The sequence below is a fragment of the Coregonus lavaretus genome (genome assembly GCF_964263955.1).
Source record: "Coregonus lavaretus genome assembly, chromosome: 22".
Taxonomy (NCBI): domain Eukaryota; kingdom Metazoa; phylum Chordata; class Actinopteri; order Salmoniformes; family Salmonidae; genus Coregonus; species Coregonus lavaretus.
Window position 1 is genome coordinate 17851969 of NC_140009.1, and position 24305 is coordinate 17876273.

The 24305-nt window shown below is 43.9% G+C and overlaps 1 protein-coding gene across 1 annotated transcript; it reads left to right on the forward strand.

The window, feature by feature from the left end:
• Positions 1–1961: 1961 nt before the first annotated feature.
• LOC311150112 (polypeptide N-acetylgalactosaminyltransferase 6-like) lies at positions 1962–22046 on the forward strand. Its single transcript, XM_084187398.1, has 11 exons — positions 1962–2015; positions 7967–8482; positions 11120–11292; positions 19078–19227; positions 19552–19786; positions 19857–19974; positions 20248–20448; positions 20632–20763; positions 20864–20965; positions 21305–21463; positions 21862–22046. Exons 2-11 carry the CDS (start codon positions 7998–8000, stop codon positions 21973–21975), a joined length of 1869 nt encoding a protein of 622 aa, XP_084043524.1. The 5' UTR covers positions 1962–2015; positions 7967–7997; the 3' UTR covers positions 21976–22046.
• The last annotated feature ends 2259 nt before the right edge of the window (positions 22047–24305 follow it).

The window sequence follows — 24305 nt, forward strand, 5'->3', positions numbered from 1 at the left end:
CCTTATGGAAGAGGAGAAGAAATGTGCCATACATAGTCAGGAAGGTACAGGAAGCAATTGATGAGGTAGAGCGGTGGGCACTAATGTGGGGATTCAGGTTCTCTGTAGAGAAAACTCAAACAGTGTTCTTTACCAGGAGGAAGGTGGGAGATGAGGTTTGCTTGAGGTTATATGGGAGAAACTTAGAGAGGGTGGGGGCCTTCAGGTTCCTTGGGGTATACTTTGATACTAGACCGACCTGGGCAGAACACATTGAGAGAGTGGTGGGAAAGTGTAAGAAGGTGCTAAATGTGATGCGCTGTCTGACGGGGAAGGAGTGGAGAGCTGGGCGTTCCTCATTGAAGATCATGTATATTGCATTGATCCGATCTGTAATAGACTATGGCAGTATAGCATATGGTTCGGCAGCCCGGACCTCACTGGCAAGGCTAGATGTCATACAGGGGCAAGGACTCAGAATATGTCGTGGGGTGTTTCGAACGTCCCCATTGGCTGCATTACAGGTGGAGATGGGGGGGATATGCCGTTGCAGATTAGGAGACAGCAGCTGGCAATTAATTATTGGGTCAACCTACAGGGACATGGGGTGTCTCATCCTGCGAAAGGGATTTTACAGGCATGCTGGGAACATGAGCGAAGACCGAACACAAGCTTTGGGTGGGTGGGTAATACCCAGGCGAAGGAGATGGGACTGTATGGAAGGGAGTTTTGTCCAACGGTAGTTATTCCTGTAAATCCACCATGGCTACTCCCGCCTCCAGTAGTTGATCTAGAAGTGTTGGAGAGACTACAGAAAGATAGCTGATTTCTTTAAGAGACGTCTCGGAAACTGTGTATCAGGATTTTGTGGCCATTTACACAGATGGTTCAAAAGATCCAAGAACAGGACGTACTGGGTCAGCATTTGTAGTGCAGGAGTGTGGGGTGGAAGTCAGGAAACGTATTAAAGATCATCTGGCTGTATATACGGCGGAGCTGATGGCCATACTGTTGTCCCTGCAGTGGGTGGAGGAAGTTAAGCCAGACAGAGTAGTTATTTGCTCTGATTCATGTGCAGTGTTAATGAGTCTCCAGTCCTTTAGCTCACGTAGCAGACAAGACCTGCTTTATGAGGTGCTACAAACCCATGGCAGAATTAAACAGATGGGTATTCAGATAAGATTTACTTGGGTTCCAGCCCATGTGGGGGTGGAGGGGAATGTGGCAGTAGATGAACAGGCTAAACAAGCACTTAGTAGTGGGGATGTTGATGTTGAAGTCTCAATGAGCAAGGCAGAGGCAAAAATACTGATATATACAGTGATGGTGCAGAGATGGCAGGAGCAGTGGAATAGAGATAATAAGGGAAGGCATTTATTTCAAGTACAGAGGAAAGTCGGGGAGGGGAGGACGGCAGGAAGGGACAGAAGAGAGGAGGCTATTTTTACAAGATTAAGTGTGGGACACAGCTAGTTGAATAAGACATTAAACATGATAGGAAAGCATCCATCAGGAAAGTGTGATTATTGTCAGGAAATAGAGACTGTGGAGCATGTATTGCTACAGTGTGGGCAGTATCAGAGGGAAAGAGAGAGGATGAGATTTAATATGAGGGAGAAGGGGATACAGGAAATGAGTTTAAAGAGTATATTGAGTAGAACGTCATTAGATATAGTCTCAAATATTTTGTTATCTTTTTTAAGAGAAACAGGGTTGGCAGGTAGGATTTAGTTTATCCCTGTCTCTGGCCCACACTCCAGTACGGTAGGTGGCGGTAATGCACCATAATGTTGGATGCCAACCGCCGATGAACCCCACTGAAGAAGAAGAAGAATTGAATGCAGCCTGTGTTACCAGTTGTTATCAGTGTAATGACACACACCTGCTGCGTTCAATGCCAAGTGGAGTCAGTACAGGTAACCACATTGCAGTTTTGAACTGTTTCACAAAGAAGAGATAGAAGACAAAGTGGCTAGATTCCTGAAATTTGGCTTGAAGTAGGCTACCTCTGGGGGGTCTGGTTTTCAGATAAAAAGGTGAGTGGCATACTCATTTATTATTCCTAACATGGGGTGGTTGACTGACAAGGATGGGTTCTAAAGCTCTCATAATTCATTCATAATTCATGTGGAATATGATATGTGGTCATGTAGATCAGGTTTTCCCAAACTGGGTCCTGGCACACGTTTTGGGTACACTACACATCTGATTCAAATAACCAACTCATCATCAAGCTTTGACTATTTAAATCAGCTGTGTAGTGCTAGGGCAAACCCCAGACTTGCACCCAGGGGTGCTCCAGGACCGATTTTGGGAAACCTTGATATAGATAATAAATAGTTATCATTATCTGCTTGGTATGCAAGTGCTCAGCACTAAAAAACAGTTTTTGCTTTGTCATTATGGGGCATTCTGTGTACTGTCTAAAAATAAAAGGTTCCTGGAGTATCCTTTAGGGGTTATTTGAATTGAAACTGGGGGGGAACGTTTTGAATAACCTTTTGGGGTTAATTTTTAAACTACATTATTATTGATAATAAGAATACGCATAACAATAACATAATATTTTTGTCAGTGTTTATTATGATTTTAATGGCAAAGCAGAAAAATCAAAATATGAGGTAAACTCCCAGCAGAGCCCCAAGTCCAATGGGTATATCCTCTGGCATGTTGATGTTAATGTGTTGATGTTCTCCATATCCATACCCAGAATTATTTTGCAGTGGATGGTGATTGAACAGGTTTCCTTTTTAAATTCATCAGAGGTGTAGGGAGGGTGAAGTCTGTGAATCCAAAAAGTAGTAATTATACAGATGTTTAACAAAACATGCACACGACAGTATTCATACCTTGGTTTTTGTGTTAAATGTGAATGAAAAACTGTTTTAATAATGGTTTTCATACACATACCTTGTCCATAATGTAGAAGCCTATGGGATATTTATTGAAGAGGTAAGGGAGGAGGATGGTAAATGTGATCTGCATAACATATCAATACCAATTTGACATACCTTTGTATGCCTCCTCGTCTGTATACCTGCAGACACCGACACAAAAGTGAGCAGTTCAGTCATCTGCACCCAATACAGCTAGCCTTCAACATATTCTTATAGCATACATATTCTTACCTCTTTGTTGATTGATATCCTATGAATTGTGTCCATTTTCTGTTTTAGAAAGATTTGCACAAATATGAAAAGATTGTGTCATCATAAAACAATATCAATTTAGATCATATAAGGGACAAACCTTATCTTAAATTGAGGAAATATTAACCTTTTCAGTTTAGTGCCTGCACCTGCTGTCCTTTCAAATTCAAATCCAAATGTTTCAGTTGGTCAGTTAGGTTCTTGGAAGAACCTTTTGGGGGCCATTTTCAGTGCCAAGAACCCTAAGGTTCTTCAAAGAACTTTGAGGATCTTAGAAGAACACTTGTTGAACCCATACATTTTTGAGTGTAGATAGATGAGGAAAAAACGATTTAATCAATTTTAGAATAAAGCTATAACGTAACAAAATGTAGAAAAAGTCAAAGGGTCTGAATACTTTCCAAAAGCAGTATGTACAGTCGTGGTCAAAAGTTTTGAGAATGACACAAATATTAATTTTCACAAAGTCTGCTGCCTCAGTTTTTATGATGGCAATTTGCATATACTCCAGAATGTTATGAAGAGTGATCAGATGAATTGCAATGAATTGCAAAGTCCCTCTTTGCCATGAAGTTGAACTTAATCCCCCAAAAAACATTTCCACTGCATTTCAGCCCTGCCACAAAAGGACCAGCTGACATCATGTCAGTGATGCTCTCGTTAACACAGGTGAGTGTTGACGAGGACATCACTCTGTCATGCTGATTGAGTTAGAATAACAGACTGGAAGCTTTAAAAGGAGGGTGGTGCTTGAAATCATTGTTCTTCCTCTGTTAACCATGGTTACCTGCAAGGAAACATGTGCCGTCATCATTGCTTTGCACAAAAAGGGCTTCACAGGCAAGGATATTGCTGCTAGTAAGATTGCACCAAAATCAACCATTTATCGGATCATCAAGAACTTCAATGAGAGAGGTTCAATTGTTGTGAAGAAGGCTTCAGGGCGCCCAAGAAAGTCCAGCAAGCGCCAGGACTGTCTCGGGATCAGGGCACCACCAGTGTAGAGCTTGCTCAGGAATGGCTGCAGGCAGGTGTGAGTGCATCTGCACGCACAGTGAGGCAAAGACTTTTGGAGGAAAGCCTGGTGTCAAGAAGGGCAGCGAGGAAGCCACTTCTCTCCAGGAAAAACATCTGGGACAGACTGATATTCTGCAAAAGGTACAGGGATTGGACTGCTGAGGACTGGGGTAAAGTCATTTTCTCTGAATCCCCTTTCCGATTGTTTGTGGGCTCACTCACAATTTTGCCTAAGAACACAACCATGAATAAAGAATGGTACCAACACATCCTCCGAGAGCAACTTCTCCCAACCATCCAAGAACAGTTTGGTGACGAACAATGCCTTTTCCAGCATGATGGAGCACCTTGCCATAAGGCAAAAGTGATAACTAAGTGGCTCGGGGAACAAAACATCGACATTTTGGGTCCATGGCCAGGAAACTCCCCAGACCTTAATCCCATTGAGAACTTGTGGTCAATCCTCAAGAGGCGGGTGGACTAACAAACTCCAAGCATTGATTATGCAAGAATGGGCTGCCATCAGTCAGGATGTGGCCCAGAAGTTAATTGACAGCATGCCAGGGCAGATTGCAGAGGTCTTGAAAAAGAAACGTAATGTAATTGTCAATAAAAGCCTTTGACACTTATGGAATGCTTGTAATTATACTTCAGTATACCATAGTAACATCTGACAAAAATATCTAAAAACACTGAAGCAGCAAACTTTGTGAAGACCAATACTTGTCATTCTCAAAATGTTAGACCACGACTGTATTACATTTGAGTCATTTAGCAGACGCTCTTATCCAGAGTGACTTACAGTTAGTGAGTGCATATATTTTCATACTGGCCCCGTGGGAAACGAACCCACAACACTGGTGTTGCAAGCGCCATGCTCTACCAACTGAGCTACAGGGGACTGTATGTATGTATGCATGTATGCATACACACAGTGCCTTCAGAATGTATTCAGACCCCTTTACTTTTTCCACATTTTATGTTACAGCCTTATTCTAAAATGTATTAAATAAATAAAAATCCTCATTAATTGACACACAATACCCCATAATGACAAAGCAAAAACAGGTTTTTAGACATTTTTACAATACATAAGTGTTCAGACCCTTTACTCAGTACTTTGTTGAAGCACCTTTGGCAGCGATTACAGCATTGAGTCTTCTTGGGTATGACGCGACAAGGTTGGCACACCTGTGTTTGGGGAGTTTCTCCCATTCTTCTCTGTAGATCCTCTCAAGCGCTGTCAAGTTGGATGGGGAGCGTTGCTGCACAGCTGTTTTCAGGTCTCTCCAGAGATGTTTGATGGGGTTCAAGTCCGGGCTCTGGCTGGGCCACTCAAAGACATTCAGAGACTTGTCCTGAAGCCACTCCTGCGTTGTCTTGGCTGTGTTCTTAGGGTTGTTGTCCTGTTGGAAGGTGAACCTTCACCCCAGTCTGAGGTCCTGAGCGCTCTGGAGCAGGTTTTCATGAAGGATCTCTCTGTACTTTGCCTCAATCCTGACTAGTCTCCCAGTCCCTGCCGCTGAAAAACATCCCCACAGCATGATGCTGCCACCACCATGCTTCACCGTAGGGATGGTGCCAGGTTGCCTCCAAACATGACGTTTGGCATTCAGGCCAAAGAGTTCAATCTTGGTTTCATCAGACCAGAGAATCTTGTTTCTCATAGTCTGAGAGTCTTTAGGTGCCTTTTGGAAAACTCCAAGCGGGCTGTCATGTGCCTTTTACTGAGGAGTGGCTTCCGTCTGGCCACTCTACCATAAAGGCCTGATTGGTGGAGTGCTGCAGAGATGGTTGTCCTTCTGGAAGTTTCTCCCATCTCCACAGAGGAACTCCAGAGCTCTGTCAGTGACCATCGGGTTCTTGATCGCCTCCCTTACCAAGGCCCTTCTCCCCCGATTCCTCAGTTTGGCCGGGCGGCCAGCTCTAGGAAGAGTTTTGGTGGTTCCAAACTTGGAGGCCACTGTGTTCTTGGGGACCTTCAATCCTGTGTCGGAGGTCTACGGACAATTTCTTCGACCTCATGGCTTGGTTTTTACTCTGACATGCACTGTCAACTGTGGGACCTTATATAGACAGGTGTGTGCCTTTCCAAATCATGTCCAATCAATTGAATTTACCACAGGTGGACTCCAATCAAGTTGTAGAAATATCTCAAGGAAGATCAATGGAAACAGGATGCACCTAAGCTCAATTTCGAGTCTCATAGCAAAGGGTCTGAAAACGTATGTAAATAAGGTATTTCTGTTAGCTAAAATGTGGGGTATTTTGTGTAGATTGCTGAGGATTTTAAAAATATTTAATCCATTTTAGGATAAGGCTGTAACGTAACAAAATTTGGAAAAAGTCAAGGGGTCTGAATACTTTCCGAAGGCACTGTATATACACTTTCACATTCCTTATATTAAGCAAACCAGACGGCACACTCAGACATCATTTACAAACTATGCATTTGTGTTTAGTGAGTCCGCCAGATAAGAGGCAGTAGAAATGACCAGTGATGTTCTCTAGATACAGTAAGTGTGTGAATTGGATTTTACTGTCCTGCTAAGCATTCAAAATGTAACTTACTTTTTGGTGTCATGGGAAATGTGTAGAGTAAAAAGTACATTATTTTCTTTAGAAGTGTAGTAAAAGTTGTCAAACATAAATAGTAAAGTACAGATACCCCAACAAATGACTTAAGTAGTACTTTACACCACTGATAGTGCAGCAAAAGGTGAGCGTGGCAGATGGAACAACTGTCACATAAAGAGGATTTGATGAGGAGACATTCATGAAGCAGAGTGAATTTTCAACATTATGGTCTATCGGCTAATTTGTCATGATTTAATCAGCCTAAACTAGAACAAATTATGCATTTAAGTAAAGCAGGCACTTTATGTCTGTAAGGTAATCAGATAGTATCGCGACAACCCTAGTTTGAAGACTATGATACCAGATTTTCCATGACAAAACACTAATTAGACTAAACTCTATGGTCCTATAAAAACCTACTTTATGTAAAATGGTGGGTGCTATAGCTTGCAAAATAAACAAATGTGACTCTAGGTGACAACAATGCTGTTTCTAACATTAGGACTGTTTTCCTCCAGAAATTAAATCCGCTTCATGTTTTGTTTCCTTTCCACACTACTTCTGAGTATCACGATACTGGAATTGTGACCACCCTACTTCAGACTGAGCAATATTATGGCTGGCATACATGAGTTACCTTTTCCTGTTTCTTTTACAGTAAACATATTTCTTCCAGCTGTTTATAATAAATGAATGAGGAACTTGTGTAGCCTAATCCTCTTATGTAGAGATATGAATGACAGGCTCCAGTTCAGCATAAGGTCAGTGTTTTTGGAGGCTCTGTTTGTTTGGTCAAATTCAAGATTAGCCAGTTTACGTCTCCTCTCAAATGTTTTTATTCTATCCACAACTTTCATTGTACCTCACACGGACAAATAGAAAGCCATAGTTATACACACAAAAGTGTGAAGGGAAGTGCTACAAGAGAGGATACGACAGCTTTGTCTGTTGTTCCTAGAGGACAAAGCTTTTATCAGGCACTCTATTTACATATCACACAATGAAGCTTCTCAGAGGTGTCCCATGACTCCCTGTTTCCTTTTGCTATTGTAGAATGTAGAACTGATTACTCTGACAGATACTAGTTACTGTAAACTATGTTAGGAATGTTGTTAGAAATTATTCTCAATTAACAATAGTATTTAGTTAGTTGTATTTGGGATGGTTTGATAAATGGACTTCTCGGGACAGTCAAATGCAATTGAGTCATCACTTGACTCATGTCTTTATCACTCCTGTTTCAGCCCTGCAGTCTTTCTCCGGTACGCCGGCACGATGCGTGCATTCTCCCGCCATCACACCCTTCCCTTTAAGCTTGCCATTCTAGCGGGTTCCCTCTTCCTGGTCCTGCTGCTCGTCATGCAGTACGACGTGGGAGGTGGGATTTCGCCTGAACCCTGGCTCCGGGAGCTGTCGAACAAACAGTCACAGGTGATGGGTGTGGTCAGAGGTGCTGTGTCAAACATGGGATTTCAGATCGGTGCCCCCCTGCCCCCTCCCTCAGAGCCTGAGACTAACCCCTTTGATCCCCGCTGTCCACCCGGGTTCTACAGCAGAGATGAGCTTCAACCTCACCTGGATAGGCCCCTACAGGACCCAGAGGGCCCCGGGGCCTACGGCCGACCATTTGTGATGGGCAGGATGACCTCTGCAGAGATTAAAGAGAAGCAGGATGGGCTGACCAAAAATTGTTTCAACCAATTTGCCAGCGACCGTATCTCCCTGCACCGCAGCCTGGGTAATGACACGCGCCACCCAGAGTGAGTACAGGGGGACTGAAAGAAAGCTAGTTTGGAGTGATATGTACAGTATGTCCATATACAGTGCATTCAGAAAGTATTCAGACCCCTTGACTACTTCCACATTTTGTTACGTTACAGCCTTATTCTAAAATGGATTAAGTAGTTTTTTTCCCCTCATCAATCTACACACAATACCCCACAATGACAAAGAAAGCAAAAACAGGTTTTTAGAAACGGAAATGTTACATTTACAAAAGTATTCAGACCCTTTTCTCACTACTTTGTTGAAGCCCCTTTGGCAGAGATTACAGCCTCGATTCGTCTTGGGTATGACGCCACAAGCTTGGAACACCTGTGCTTGGTGTACACACAAGACCTCATAATGACAAAGCGAAAAGAGGTTTTTGGATTTTTTTTGCACATTTTATGAAAAATAAGTTCTTTACATAAGTATTCAGACTCTTTGCTATGAGACTCAATCTCCCATTCTTCAAATAAAATGTTATTTGTCACGTGCACCGAATACAACCGGTGTAGACCTTACCATGAAATGCTTACTTACAAGCCCTTAACCAACAATGCAGTTCAAGAAATAGAGTTAAGAAAATATTTACTAAATAAAATAACGAGGCTATATACAGGGGGTACCGAGTCAATGTGCGGGGGTACAGGTTAGTCGAGGTAATTTGTACATGTAGGTAGGGGTAAAGTGACTATGCAGAGATAATAAACAGCGAGTAGGAGCAGTGTAAAAACAAAGGGGGGGAGGGGGGTTAATGTGAATAGTCCGGGTGGTCATTTTATTAATTGTTCAGCAGTCTTATGGCTTAGGGGTACAAGCTGTTAAGGAGCCTTTTGGTCCTAGACTTGGCTCTCCGGTACCGCTTGCCGTGCGGTAGCAGAGAGAACAGTCTATGACTTGGGTGGCTGGAGTCTTTGACACTTTTTGGGGCCTTCCTCTGACACCGCCTAGTATATAGGTCCTTGATGGCAGGAAGCTTGGACCCAGTGATGTACTGGTCTGTACGCACTACCCTCTGTTGCGCTTACGGTCAGATGCCGAGCAGTTGCCATACCAGGCGGTGATGCAACCGGTCAGGATGCTCTCGATGGTGCAGCTGGATAACTTTTTGAGGATCTGGGGACCCATGCCAAACCTTTTCAGTCTCCTGAGGGGGGGAAAAGGTGTTGTCGTGCCCTCTTCACAACTGTCTTGGTGTGTTTTGGACCATGATAGTTTGTTGGTGATGTGGACACCAAGGAACTTGATACTCTGCAGATCCTCTCAAGCTCTGTCAGGTTGGATGGGGAGCGTCACTGCACAGCTATTTTCAGGTCTCTCCAGAGATGTTCGATCAGGTTCAAGTCCAGGCTCTGGCTGGGCCACTCAAGGACATTCAGAGACTTGTCCAGAAGCCACTCCTGAGTTGTCTTGGCTGTGTGCTTAGGGTCGTTGTCCTGTTGGAAATTGAACCTTCGCCCCAGTCTGAGGTCCTGAGCGTTCTGAATAAGTTTTTCATCAAGGATCTCTCTGTACTTTACTCTGTACGTTCATCTTTACTCTGTACGTTCATCTTTCCCTCAATCCTGACTAGTCTCCCAGTCCCTGCTGTTGAAAAACATCCCCACAGCATGATGCTGGCACCACCATGCTTCACCGTATGGATGGTGCCAGGTTTCCTCCAGAAGTGACACTTGGCATTCAGGCCAAAGAGTTCAATCTTGGTTTCATCAGACTAGAGAATCTTGTTTCTCATAGTCTGCCAAAAGGCAACTGAAGGACTCTCAATCTCCAAGTGGGCTGTCATGTGCCTTTTACTGAGGTGTGGCTTCCGTCAGGTCACTTTACCATAAAGGCCTGCTTTGGTGGAGTGTTGCAGAGATGGTTGTCCTTCTGGAAGGTTCTCCCATCTCCACAGAGGAACTCTGGAGCTCTGTCAGTCACCATTTGAGTTCTTGGTCACCTCCCTGACCAAGTCCCTTCTCCCCTGATTACTCAGTTTGGCCAAGTGGCCAGCTCTAGGAAGAGTCTTGGTGGTTCCAAACTTCTTCCTTTTTAAGAATGATGGAGGCCACTGTGTTCTTCAATGCTGCAAAAATGTTTTGGTACCCTTCCCCAGATCTGTGCCTAGACACAATGTCTCGGAGCTCTACGGACAATTCCTTTGACCTCGTGGCTTGGGTTTTGCTCTGACGTGCACTGTCAACTGTGGGACCTTATATATAGACAGGTGTGTGCCTTTCCAAATCATGTCCAATCAATTGAATTTACCTCCTATCAAGTTGTAGAAACATCTCATGGATGATAAGTGGGAACAGGATGCACCTGGGCTCAATTTCGAGTCTCATAGCAAAGGGTCTGAATACTTATGTAAAGAACGTATTTTTTATAAATGTGCAAAACAATTCTAAAACCTGTTTTCACTTTGTCATTATGAGGTATTGTGTGTAGATTGAGGGGAAAAAAAAGTAATTTTAATACATTTTAGAATAAAGCTGTAATGTAATGTAACGTGGTGAAAAAAGGGAAGGGGTCTGAATACATTCTGAATGCACTGTATATGGATGATGTTTATAATCCATCCATATGTTGTGTACAATCGAAGCTCATCTAGCAGATCCCTTGGAGAATAGCCACTTTGTTGTCTTTGACAGTTGTGTGGGTCAAAGGTTCCGGCACTGCCCTCCTCTCCCCACCACCAGTGTGATCATTGTGTTCCACAATGAGGCATGGTCCACCCTCCTGCGGACCGTTTATAGCGTCCTGCACACTGCCCCTGCCTCCCTGCTCACAGAGATATTACTGGTGGATGATGCTAGCACAGATGGTGAGTGCGGTATGAAAGGTGTTGTAAGCCTGACTGAAAGTGACAGACTTGTCGTGACGTGACTTTCATTATTGTGATGTCTATTATTTATCTAATAATTACATTTTTACATTGACATTTTAGTCATTTAGCAGACGCTCTTATCCAGAGCGACTTACATGAGCAATTAGGGTTAAGTGCCTTGCTCAAGGGCACATCGACAGATTTTTCACCTAGTCTGCTCGGAGATTAGAACCAGTGACCTTTCGGTTACTGGCACAACGCTCTTAACCACTAAGCTACCTACTATGTTTAATTGTTACTAGATTAAATTAATCATGTATCAATTAAATGGTTAGGAATTTGCGGCACCACGGGAAAAGTTGTTTAACGAGTTACCGTTTCCCGAATTAACTCTAAAGATATCTAGATATCGTTTATCATTTAAGAGTCATTTATTAATAATTTACCTCATCAGTCTCATTCTGAAAGTCAGACTCTTTAAGTCTGCACGAACCCGGTTCTTACTGATCAAATTGATTTAATTACTAATTAAAAATGATAACACAAGATACAAACACGTACACGGTATAGGTAGGGATTAGAAACTTAATACAATGAAAACGGGTCCCTAGCGGACTAACACAATATGACACTTGTTACAAAAGATGGCGAGTTAAAGAGAGAGAACACTTGGATACACATGGACCTACGCTCACAGTAATCCTAATACTTTGCCCCGAACTGCTGCCCGTTTGGGAAGAAAAGCCATGCATGTATTTATAGTGGCTTGCGAATGTATTCACCCCCCTTGGCATTTTTCCTATTTTGTTGCCTTACAACCATAATAATAATATGCCATTTAGCAGACGCTTTATCCAAAGCGACTTAGTCATGCGTGCAAACATTATTATTATTTTTAATTTTTTTGTATGGGTGGTCCCAGGGATCGAACCCACTACCTTGGCGTTACAAGCGCCGTGCTCTACCAGCTGAGCTACAGAGGACCACCCATACTTTGAATTAAAATATATATTTTTTTTGGGGGGGGGGGTTGTATCATTTGATTTACACAGCATGCCTACCACTTTGAAGATGCAAAATGTTTTTTGGTGCGAGACAAACAAGAAAAAAACTGAACTTGAGCGTGCATAACTATTCACCCCCCCCCCCCAAAGTCAATACATTGTAGAGCCACCTTTTGCAGCAATTACAGCTGCAAGTCTCTTGGGGTATGTCTCTCTAAGCTTGGCACATCTAGCCACTGGGATTTTTTCCCATTCTTCAACGGCAAAACTGCTCCAGCTCCTTCAAGTTGGATGGGTTCCGCTGGTGTACAGCAATCTTTAAGTCATACCACAGATTATCAATTGGATTGAGGTCTGGGCTTTGACTAGGCCATTCCGAGACATTTAAATGTTTCCCCTTAAACCACTCGAATGTTGCTTTAGCAGTATGCTTAGGATCATTGTCTTGCTGGAAGGTGAACCTCTGTCCCAGTCTCAAATCTCTGGAAGACTGAAACAGGTTTCCCTCAAGAATTTCCCTGTATTTAGCGCCATCCATCATTCCTTCAATTCTGACCAGTTTCCCAGTCCCTGCCGATGAAAAACATCCCCCAGCATGATGCTGCCACCACCATGCTTCACTGTGGGGATGGTGTTCTCGGGGTGATGAGAGGTGTTGGGTTTGCGCCAGACAAAGCGTTTTCCTTGATGGCCAAAAAGCTCAATTTTAGTCTCATCTGACCAGAGTACCTTCTTCCATATGTTTGGGGGAGTATCCCACATACCTTTTGGCGAACACCAAACGTGTTTGCTTATTATTTTCTTTAACAATGGCTTTTTTCTGGCCACTCTTCCATAAAGCCCAGCTCTGTGGAGTGTACGGCTTAAAGTGGTCCTATGGACAGATACTCCAATCTCCACTGTGAAGCTTTGCAGCTCCTTCAGGGTTATCTTTGGTCTCTTTGTTGCGCCTCTGATTAATGCCCTCCTTGCCTGGTCCGTGAGTTTTGGTGGGCGGCCCTCTCTTGGCAGGTTTGTTGTGGTGCCATATTCTTTCAATTTTTTAATAATGTATTTAATGGTGCTCCGTGGGATGTTCAAAGTTTCTGATATTTTTTTTATAACCCAACCCTGATCTGTACTTCTCCACAACTTTGTCCCTGACCTGTTTTGGAGAGCTCCTTGGTCTTCATGTTGCCGCTTGCTTGGTGGTGCCCCTTGCTTAGTGGTGTTGCAGACTCTGGGGCCTTTCAGAACAGGTGTGTATATATACTGAGATCATGTGACAGTTAGATTGCACACAGGTGGACTTTATTTAACAAATTATGTGACTTCTTCTGAAGGTAATTGGTTGCACCAGATCTTATTTAGGGGCTTCATAGTAAAGGGGGTGAAGACATATGCACGCACCACTTTCCGCTATTTATTTTGTAGAATATTTTGAAACAAGTAATTTCTTTCACTTCCACTATTTTGTGTATGTCCATTACATGAAATCCAAATAAAAATCTATTTAAATTACAGGTTGTAATGCAACAAAATAGGAAAAACTCCAAGGGGGATGAATACTTTTGCAAGGCATTGTATGTGTTGGAGGTCTTTGTTGTGTATCTCTGTTGGACCCAGGCCTTTGTGGGAAGGGGTCGATTGGGCCTTCTCTTCAGATGGCCTTTTAGATGTAAGGCTCAGATTGTCCACAATGTCCTTCTTAGTTGTCTGTTTACTTTCACTCGTTCTGGAAGTGGTCTTCTGAGGATGGCTAATCAGCCATGTCGATTATCCCCTGTGGGGTGATGAGAGCAGTGTAGTAGACGATGGCTTGAAGAGAGTAACAGGATGGTCCCACTTAAATTCACTTTCTTAGATACGGCTGAGTAGCTGTTCTAAGTACTGTAACATTGATTGTTAGTGGAGGCAACTTTGTCGTCTTCACCTCGTGTTGATTTTCAGGATCGGGACCAATATGGACAAAAGCTGCAGCTTGAGGTCTGTCTAGTCTGATCTGATAATTCTTATCTCAATATTTTATGCACTCTGGTAAAGAGGGGCGTTTCCGTCATACTGACACGCTCTCTGAGCTCCCTCGGGCGTGGCTAGTTACGAGGCAAAAGTATTATTATCACTATGATCTTGTTAGAAAGCTAAAATCACATTCCTATCTTCACGAAAACATTGTCTTCCTCCTTGATATTTTCTACACAAGGTAAAGGATGTAAGCCTGATATACACAGTGTAAAAGCTCTTCAAGTCAATGTTTTTGTTATAATGCCTTTATACTATTTTTAATGACATCTCAAAATAGACATTTATTTTCCATATTCCATTTCTCATCATTCCCAATGTTTGGATGTTGAAATATATTGTCCCAATGTTCATTATTGGATGTTGAAGTTTTTGGGCGGCAAAAAGTCTCTGAAACAAAGGCATTCTTTTCACCCATACTAGAATGCCAGAGAGATTCTCCTCCTCTCTAATTTATGGCAGTATTAAGGTGTCAAGACCGGCACAGCCCCCCTGTGGGTAAGATTCTGCAAGTTTGCAACCCACCATAAAATAAATGACCACGGGATGTCCTGCTTGTGGATCATCGTTGCGGGCCCGTCGTCCGGTTGTCCAGGCTGGTAGATCTAGGCAGTAACTTACACAGACGTTAACAACGCACAACACTCAAGCAATACATCATTACATTTCTTCCCCAAATGGGCGGCGTTGTGGCACTAACTGGTGGTCGTATGGGGAACTTGTTTGTGGCAATATCACTTCCTTAGTGTCAAAGGAAATACAAAATCAAAGAATAAAAACACAACAAAATATAGTTCCCCACCTTAATCATCTACTTGGACTCTTATTCTATGTACGCCCATGGTCTTGGTTAAATGACTCTATCATGACATTTGTCTGTCATATCTAGGGCGATCCTACTTGAAGGGGGGTAGTTAAGGTGCTCTCTAAATGGCATGCTCAATGACAAAGCTTCCATTGGTGGCACTACAGGGCTGACCTAACGAACTCTGGGGAAGAAGCTGGGGATGCTGTGGATGGGTCACCTGATGGGGTTTTGGAATCTATTGCCAGTTTTCTGAAAATCGGGATTGCTTTCGTCCCATAGGTGATCCTAGCATAAGACCTCATTAGGTCTTCCATTGCGCGTGTGCGCCTGTGTACATAGTAGGTGCACACGCCAAGGGCAATAAAACCAAGGATCATGGTAAGACAAGGATACTGTCCGGCACCGTCCAAGAGCGGGTGACAGACCAATCTTTTGTCTTTATAGCCAATCGGGTCAACTAAAAGTGCCTCATTCAGTATGCTAAGTTCAACAGTCATTGGTCCCTCGTACTGAATTTGGTGGTAACTCAAGGGAACGTTTAGCAAAAGCGTCAGGCATTTCAATATCTGTGTCTATCCTGTCGTCAGGAAATTGGTATAGGGCTAGGTCGTCTGTGGATAATCGCCCTCTCTCGTACCTTAACAAAAATTGTCTGATTGGGGAGGTTCAGTTGGGTGGTTGAGTCATGGCGTTTGTAAGTCATAGTGGCGGACGTGACTGGGGTGTTAATCAGCCATTGATTCCCTACTACTTCCACTTGCGTGGTGGTGACTCCACCTCTTGCTGTTAGTTTGGCTCTACAGCGTTCTTCGCTGGTGACAGTCTTAAGGCCACAAAGGCGCTCAGTGTTATCCCTGCCAAAGGGTTTGCTAGGACACAAGTAGGGGTGAGATAGAAATCTGGATTGTGTTCCTGATAAGCTACGACTGGAGGTGTGATGATTTTCACATGGGTGTTGTCGCGCCAAAATCCTACGTTTACAACTGTTTTCAACCTATAGATATTCTCCAGTTCAACAACCGGCAGCGTCAGTAAAAATCCCACTTCATTTCGATTAACATCAACGTGTATTGGAATTTCAGACCCCAAACTATAGGCCAGGTGTGACTGTAATGGCTTTATCATGGTTATGGTAGCTGAGGTCAATATGTTGTGCACCATTGAGAAGGACACTAGATATGAGGGGATTCTATTCATGGACAAGTGGTCCATAGAAGAGCTAACTTCAAGGAGAAAATCCTCCAACAACAATCGAACCAATTGGACATGGGCAATAGTCATGGTTCATGACCGACAGGATGATTTTTGTTCAGGAGAGTAGCGTGTGTGTTTACCACCAGAATAGTGTCCTGGAGAGACCTTCCCACATACTGCCACCTGAGTGCCTGTGATTGCATCTGTTGCTGGATAAGTGGCATCTCTTCAGTAATCTCCCTAACATTTATTTTGACCATGGCTAGACTGCGTTGACGGCAGTGGTACCTAGAGCAAATAGTGACCCTACGGCTGCACCTATTGAGAGTAGCGCCCCGAGGAATCGTTTTTCTCGCCTGGGCTCTGCTAGTTCTGACAGGGTGACTGTGAACTTTTGGAGTTAGGCCAACATGTGGGCAGTGTCTAGCTGAGCGTGCTTAACTGCCTGGGTGGTCCAGTCAGCCCCGGCCCAACTCATATGTGCCGCAGGGGAAATGTGTTGGCGGTACATGTTCTCTGCATCTAGGACGTACACCCTCTGCGTGTGTACTCTGCAGTTGGTTATAAGGAGTCCTGGATCATCACGGAGAACGATTCCCGTAGGGGGTCCACTCGTGAGTACATCTGCTGGGTTGGTTTTGACCAGGGAGCAGATTGTCAGTATCATCCAAAGGATATTGTTTGATTATTTGTTGTTTTGTTAGTTTTTTTGAAAGAAAATCAAATGTAGCTGATTTTCCTATTTTGAACAGCACAACGCAGGACAATATCAACAATGACAACGAAATGTGTGTCTTGTAGCTGGGAAGAGAAGAAAAGATGTTAGGTGCAATGTACTGACCTCCTGGAAGGGATCAGCTGAGGATACTTAAAAATGTTGTTAGTACCTCTGATTGGCTAGGTTTCTATCCATTCGGGACTGTACAACTTGATTTGGTTCCTGTGGACCCACTTGAACGTGATGTTCTGTCGACCTTTGCTGATTCTGATTTGATAAGCAACAGGTGACAGCTTTAACACAATCTCATGTGGCCCTGTCCAGTGGGGCAGGAACTTTTTCACAATGGCCACGGGTTTGGTGTATACGTAGTAACACCGTATCCCCGACCTCAAACTCCTGGTGTGAGGCCTTTTTGTCGTAATGGGTCTTGTCACCTTCCAAACTTCTTTCCAACTTTCCTTGAGCGTACGCAAAGGTAGTCTGGAGGTGGGTTCGCAAGTCCATCACACATTGATGGGCCGTGTACGCGGCGACATCTCCCGGTTGGTACAGGAGATGCAGTGGAAGCGTCATTTGCCGGCCCGTCATCTCAAATGGTGTTATTCACATAGACATGTTGTGTGTGGCTCTGATCGCCCTCAATACGAGTGGGAGTTTGAGGTCCCAATCTTTGTGGTTGGCTGCCACATATTTCCTCAAGATTGTGACGATTGTTTGGTTGCTCCTTTCTACCCTGCCGGAGCTCCAAGGGTGGTACGCGATGTGGAGTTTAGCTTTGACTCCCAGGAGCCGCCACAGCTCGGTCATTACAGCAGCCGAAAAATGGGTTCCTCTGTCGCTGTCCACGGTTGCTCCTGGCAGGCCGAAACGACTGAAAATGTGGTTGAGCAAAAGAACGGCCGTGGTTTCCGCTGTGTCATTGGGTGCGGGCAGGCACTCCACCCACTTTGTGAATGCGCAAATCACTGTGAGGAGATAATTGTTGCCTCTTGCCGACCTGGCAACTGGGCCGACCCAGTCGTTCTGGATCGAGCTCCAAGGGTAAGACACTGCAAGGGTGCTCTGAAGTGGCTTGGAGGGTTGAAACTGGCAGCAAACTAGACACCCCTTCACGTATTTTGCCAAGTCTTGTTCCATGTGAGCAATCTTTCACATGTAGCCTTGACCCCCCTATGGTCCCCACATGGCTCGTCGTGGTCATGAGCTATCATTATCCCCCTCTGTGTTTTAGGAACCACCCACCCCTTTGTGTGTCGTCGGTTTCTGAAACATAAACCAGTTGGTCATCTACAAGTGTGAGGTGCTGTTTAGTTACGGACAGCGAACGCAAGTCGTGTGAGCCTGCCAAAGCCAGCTCGGACCCTGGGTGATTGATAGGATCAGACAAAGACAGAGAGATTCTCCTCCTCTCTAGTTTATGGCAGTATTAAGGTGTCAAGTCCGGCACAGCCCCCTGTGGGCAAGAGGGTCTGGTTGTTGTCGGCCATTTGCTGATGTGAGGCCTTTGATCCTCACGCAGGGAGAGTCATGACACTGTCCTGGCACAGACCTTTAAGACTTTACATAAACGTTTGATAAGAGCATTTGCAAATGGGAACACATGGGTTATTACCCTACTGCTCTCTTGTACCTCTCCACAGTGACATTTATAGAACAATGCCAGAGTTTATATTATAAACTGGGTGGTTCGAGCCCTGAATGCTGATTGGCTGACAGCTGTGGTATATCAGACCGTATACCACGGGTATGACAAAACCATTTATTTTTACTGCTCTAATTACGTTGGTAACCAGTTTATAATAGCAATAAGGCACCTCAGGGGTTTGTGGTATATGGCCAATATACCACGGCTAAGGGCTGTATCCGGGCACTCCGCGTTGCGTCGTGCTTAAGAACAGCCCTTAGCCGTGGCATATTGGCCAAATACCACACCCTGCTCGTGCCTTATTGCTTAAATAACTCCCAGTAGCAATTATCTCAGTAGAATACATATCTACCTCAGTGGATTGATGTAATCCAGCTGCATTTTACCATCCTCATGCAATGGTTTTCAGATCACCTGAAGTCTCGTCTGGATGAGTATGTCCTGCAGCTGAAGATTGTGCGTGTGCTACGACAGCGGGAGAGGAAGGGGTTAATCACTGCCAGACTACTGGGGGCACAGACGGCTCAAGGAGAGATCCTCACCTTCCTTGATGCCCACTGTGAGTGTTCCAGCACACACTGCAAACCATAGAATTAGGAATTAGAATACAATTTTAGTAATTTAATAGGATCTGTAAACGGCAGACCTTGTCAGGAAGGGCTGTCTTCTTGCAGGAAGCTCCTGGCACTTTCTTCTCTTGACAGCTGATCAACTATTTTATACTACTCCTAAGCAGCAGCAGCAGCAGCATCAAAGCCCCTTCTTAGATCTGACATTTGAAATTGTCATCACATAAGTCAGTTAAAAGAAACTGAAGATGATTGAGGGAATATATTAATATGATATGCCTGTTTGTGTGTCTCTCTTTTTCATCCCTGGTTAGGTGAGTGCTTCAATGGCTGGCTGGAACCCCTCCTGGCTCGGATAGTGGAGAAGCCCACTGCCGTGGTCAGCCCTGAGATTGTCGTCATCGACCAAAACAACATGAAGTTCACCAAACCCCTTGCCACAGCTCGTGCACATAACCGTGGAAACTTTGACTGGAGCCTCATCTTTGGGTGGGAGCAGATCCCTGAGAAAGACAAAAAGCAACGCAAGAATGAAACGTATCCTGTCAGGTACTTTATACACACACACTCACTTGTGAATTGATGTCATACTGAACATAAATATACTGTCTACTCCTAGGACTCCTACCTTTGCCGGTGGTCTGTTCTCTATTTCTAAGACTTACTTTGAGCACATCGGGACCTACGACGACAAGATGTTGATCTGGGGAGGTGAGAATGTGGAGATGTCCTTCAGGGTAAGTTATGCAGAATGTGGAAGGGCAGGAAGTACATCAACAATCATGTTGGCCTGACTGATGTTGGTGGTTAATGTAGACTTTAGCCCTCTGCTGGTCAAAGCAGACACTGCTTCGTTCTGTACTCTGATTCCCTTCATGGTTACTTCCTGTCTTCCCAAGGATACTTTTATTTTGTCACTGTTGCGCCAAGCTTGTGCCTCAGCCATTCAGTCCATGCCCTTTTCTGTGTCTACTCCAGTGACCTGGAATGCCCTGTGTGATGTATTGTAGGTGTGGCAGTGTGGAGGCCAGCTGGAGATTATACCCTGTTCAGTGGTGGGACATATATTCCGCAGTAAGAGCCCTCACACCTTCCCCAAAGGCACGTCTGTGATAACCCGCAACCAGGTGCGCCTAGCTGAGGTCTGGATGGAAGACTACAAGCAGATCTTCTACCGCAGGAACAAGAAGGCTGCCACCATTGCCAAAGAGGTTGGGAATAGTGTCCCCTCACAAAATGTTTTACACATGACACTAATGTTCTCACACTGTTAGTTACACATCGCTCTTCTGTGTAAAGAGTGGTATTGTACTGTAGCCTGCATTATTGTTTACATAATGTAAAAATGACACCTCGCCATCATTGTTTTAATGTTATTCTTCCTGTTCACTCAGAACACATATGGTGACATCTCCGAACGCCTCAAACTCAAAGAGAAGCTAAACTGCAAAAACTTTACATGGTACTTGCACAACGTTTACCCAGAGGCCTATGTTCCAGACCTCACCCCTGTCATGTTTGGAGCGGTAATGTTATTTAATTAACTTTCATTAGAAATTGGGTTGTCAGTTTATAAATACTCATTCACTTTTTTATTTGTATTCTGCAAAAATTATATTTTATCAGCTCAAGAACTCCGGCTCAAAGACTTGCCTGGATGTGGGAGAAAAGAATAAGGGTGGGAAACCGGTTATCTTATACACATGCCACAACATGGGAGGAAACCAGGTACTTTAATCTAAATATAAACTGGGTGGTTCGAGCCCTGAATGCTGATTGGCTGACAGCCGTAGTATATCAGACCATATACCACGGGTATGACAAACATTTTATTTTTACTGCTCTAATTACGTTGGTAACCCGTTTATAATCGCAATAAGGCACCTCTGGGGTTTGTGGTATATGGCCAATATACCACGGCTAAGGGCTGTATCCAGGCACTCTGTAATTGGCCATATACCACACCCCCTCAGGCCTTATTGCTTAAATATACAATATGCAGAGCCGTGTGTGCACGTTTATAATTGCCACACAGATTTTTTTCTAACAGTACATTTCTGTGTGTAGTATTTTGAGTACACATCCCACCAGGAGCTTCGTCACAACACAGGTAAGCAGCTGTGTCTACAAGCGACCCCCGGGGTGGCGCTGGTGTCCATAAACTTCTGCCGCCTGAAGGGCAAAGGAACTACAGTGGCCCCCGAGCAAGTGTGGCATTTCACACCGGTACGTAACCATGACATTGTAAACTGTCAACATATATATATTTTATCGGTTCATTAGTTTCACATTTACACTCTAATAATAAATATCTTCTCCACTGCTCTGGAAGTGTTACTGCAGGTCTTGTACATGGGTTTGTTTCATATACAGTATGTGGAAACCATTTTTTCCTCTTCACAAGGACACATTACTGATTGAGGCTTGTATGTCATGCAACACAAGGACATTAACAACTTTACAGTATACACATGCTGTTACACACATTAGCTATGTTCATGCTGCACTGTTTTCAGGAGGCAAGTGCAGAACAGAGCATTGTGGTCACTTACAGCGCACAATAGCCTTTTATTGTTTTTATTTATTGTTCTTATTTGTGTGTGTGTGTGTGTGTGCGCGCACAGGGTTCTCTCCTAAAGAATCCCTCCTCGGGCAAATGCTTGACAGTAGACGGAGGTGAAGTGGTGATGAGTAACTGTGACTTGGCCAATCTCGGCCAACACTGGACCCTCAGCTGACCAATGGGATCCAGGGAGGAAGGAGGATCACTTAAATCATGCATTACATTTGGGAGATCTGCCCTTTTTGATGACAACACCTGTATCTATGAAATATGGGACCCTGCACCGTTTGACTCAGTATTTTGTGTTATTTCTTTATTTATTAAAAGGAGATGTTGAAAAGTTTGAGGCTTTTTAATATTTTATTGTAGAGGATCCCAATTAGATGAATTTGTAGAAGTTTCTGTTTTGACGTTTTATACACTTTAAAATTACATTGCGTTTGAAATTCTTTAATAATCACTAGGTCAAAGGGGAGATATATAAACAGCAAACAAAGAAAGGTCCTCTCACTGTCAACTGTCAACTGCGTTTATTTTCAGCAAACTTAACATGTGTAAATATTTGTATGAACATAAGATTCAACAACTGCGACATAAACTGAACAAGTTCCACAGACGTGACTAACAGAAATTTAATAATGTGTACCTTAACAAAGGGGGGGTCAAAATCTAAAGTAACAGTCAGTATCTGGTGTGGCCACCAGCTGCATTAAGTACTGCAGTGCATCTCCTCCTCATGGACTGCACCAGATTTTCCAGTTCTTGCTTGTGAGATGTTACCCCACTCTTCCACCAAGGCACCTGCAAGTTCCCAGACATTCTGGGGGGAATGGCCCTAGCCCTCACCCTCCGATCCAACAGGTCCCAGATGTGCTCAATGGGATTGAGATCCGGGCTCTTCGCTGGCCATGGCAGAACACTGACATTCCTGTCTTGCAGGAAATCACGCACAGAACGAGCAGTATGGCTCGTGGCATTGTCATGCTGGAGGGTCATGTCAGGATGAGCCTGCAGGAAGGGTACCACATGAGGGAGGAGGATGTCTTCCCTGTGATGCACAGTGTTGAGATTGCCTGCAATGACAACAAGCTCAGTCCGATGATGCTGTGACACACTGCCCCAGACCATGACGGACCCTCCACCTCCAAATCGATCCCCCTCCAGAGTACAGGCCTCAGTGTAACGCTCATTCCTTCGACGATAAACGCAAATCCGACCATCACCCCTGGTGAGACAAAACCGCGACTCGTCACTGAAGAGCACTTTTTGCCAGACCTGTCTGGTCCAGCGACAGTGCGTTTGTGCCCATAGGCGACGTTGTTGCCGGTGATGTCTGGTGAGGACCTGCCTTACAACAGGCCTACAAGCCCTCAGTCCAGCCTCTCTCAGCCTATTGCGGACAGTCTGAGCACTGATGGAGGGATTGTGCGTTCCTGGTGTAAATCGGGCAGTTGTTGTTGCCATCCTGTACCTGTCCCGCAGGTGTGATGTTCGGATATACCGATCCTGTGCAGGTGTTGTTACCCGGGGTCTGCCACTGTGAGGATGATCAGCTGTCCATCCTGTCTCCCTGTAGCGCTGTCTTAGGCGTCTCACAGTACGGACATTGCAATTTATTGCCCTGGCCACATCTGCAGTCCTCATACCTCCTTGCAGCATGCCTAGGGCACGTTCACGCAGATGAGCAAGGACCCTGGGCATCTTTCTTTTGGTGTTTTTCAGAGTCAGTAGCAAGGCCTCTTTAGTGTCCTAAGTTTTTGTAACTGTGACCTTAATTGCCTACCATCTGTAAGCTGTAAGTGTCCACAGGTGCATGTTCATTGTTTATGGTTCATTGAACAAGCATGGGAAACTATGTTCAAACCCTTTACAATGAAGATCTGTAAAGTTATTTGGAATTTGACTAATTATCTTTGAAAGACAGGGTCCTGAAAAAGGGACATTCCTTTTTTTGCTGAGTGTGTGTGTGTGTATATGTACATATGTATATATGTGTGTGTGTGTGTGTATATATGTACAGGTGTGTGTGTGTGTGTGTGTGTGTATAGATGTACAGATGTGTGTGTGTGTGTATATATATATATATATATATATATATATATATATATATATATATATATATATATATATATATATATATAGATAGATAGATAGATAGATAGATAGATAGATAGATAGATAGATAGATAGATAGATAGATAGATAGATATCTCAGTGAGGGGAAAAAAGTATTTGATCCCCTGCTGATTTTGTACGTTTGCCCACTGACAAAGAAATGATCAGTCTATAATTTTAATGGTAGGTTTATTTGAACAGTGAGAGACAGAATAACAACAAAACAATCCAGAAAAACGCATGTCAAAAATGTTATAAATTGATTTGCATTTTAATGAGGGAAATAAGTATTTGACCCCCTCTCAATCAGAAAGATTTCTGGCTCCCAGGTGTCTTTTATACAGGTAACGAGCTGAGATTAGGAGCACACTCTTAAAGGGAGTGCTCCTA

Coding starts and splice junctions, on each gene's coding strand:
- LOC311150112 (XM_084187398.1), top strand. CDS start 7,998: ATGCGTGCATTCTCCCGCCATCACACCCTTCCCTTTAAGCTTGCCATT. Junction 11,293..19,077: donor GGATGATGCTAGCACAGATG/GTGAGTGCGGTA, acceptor AATGGTTTTCAG/ATCACCTGAAGTCTCGTCTG. Junction 20,449..20,631: donor CTGCCACCATTGCCAAAGAG/GTTGGGAATAGT, acceptor CTGTTCACTCAG/AACACATATGGTGACATCTC.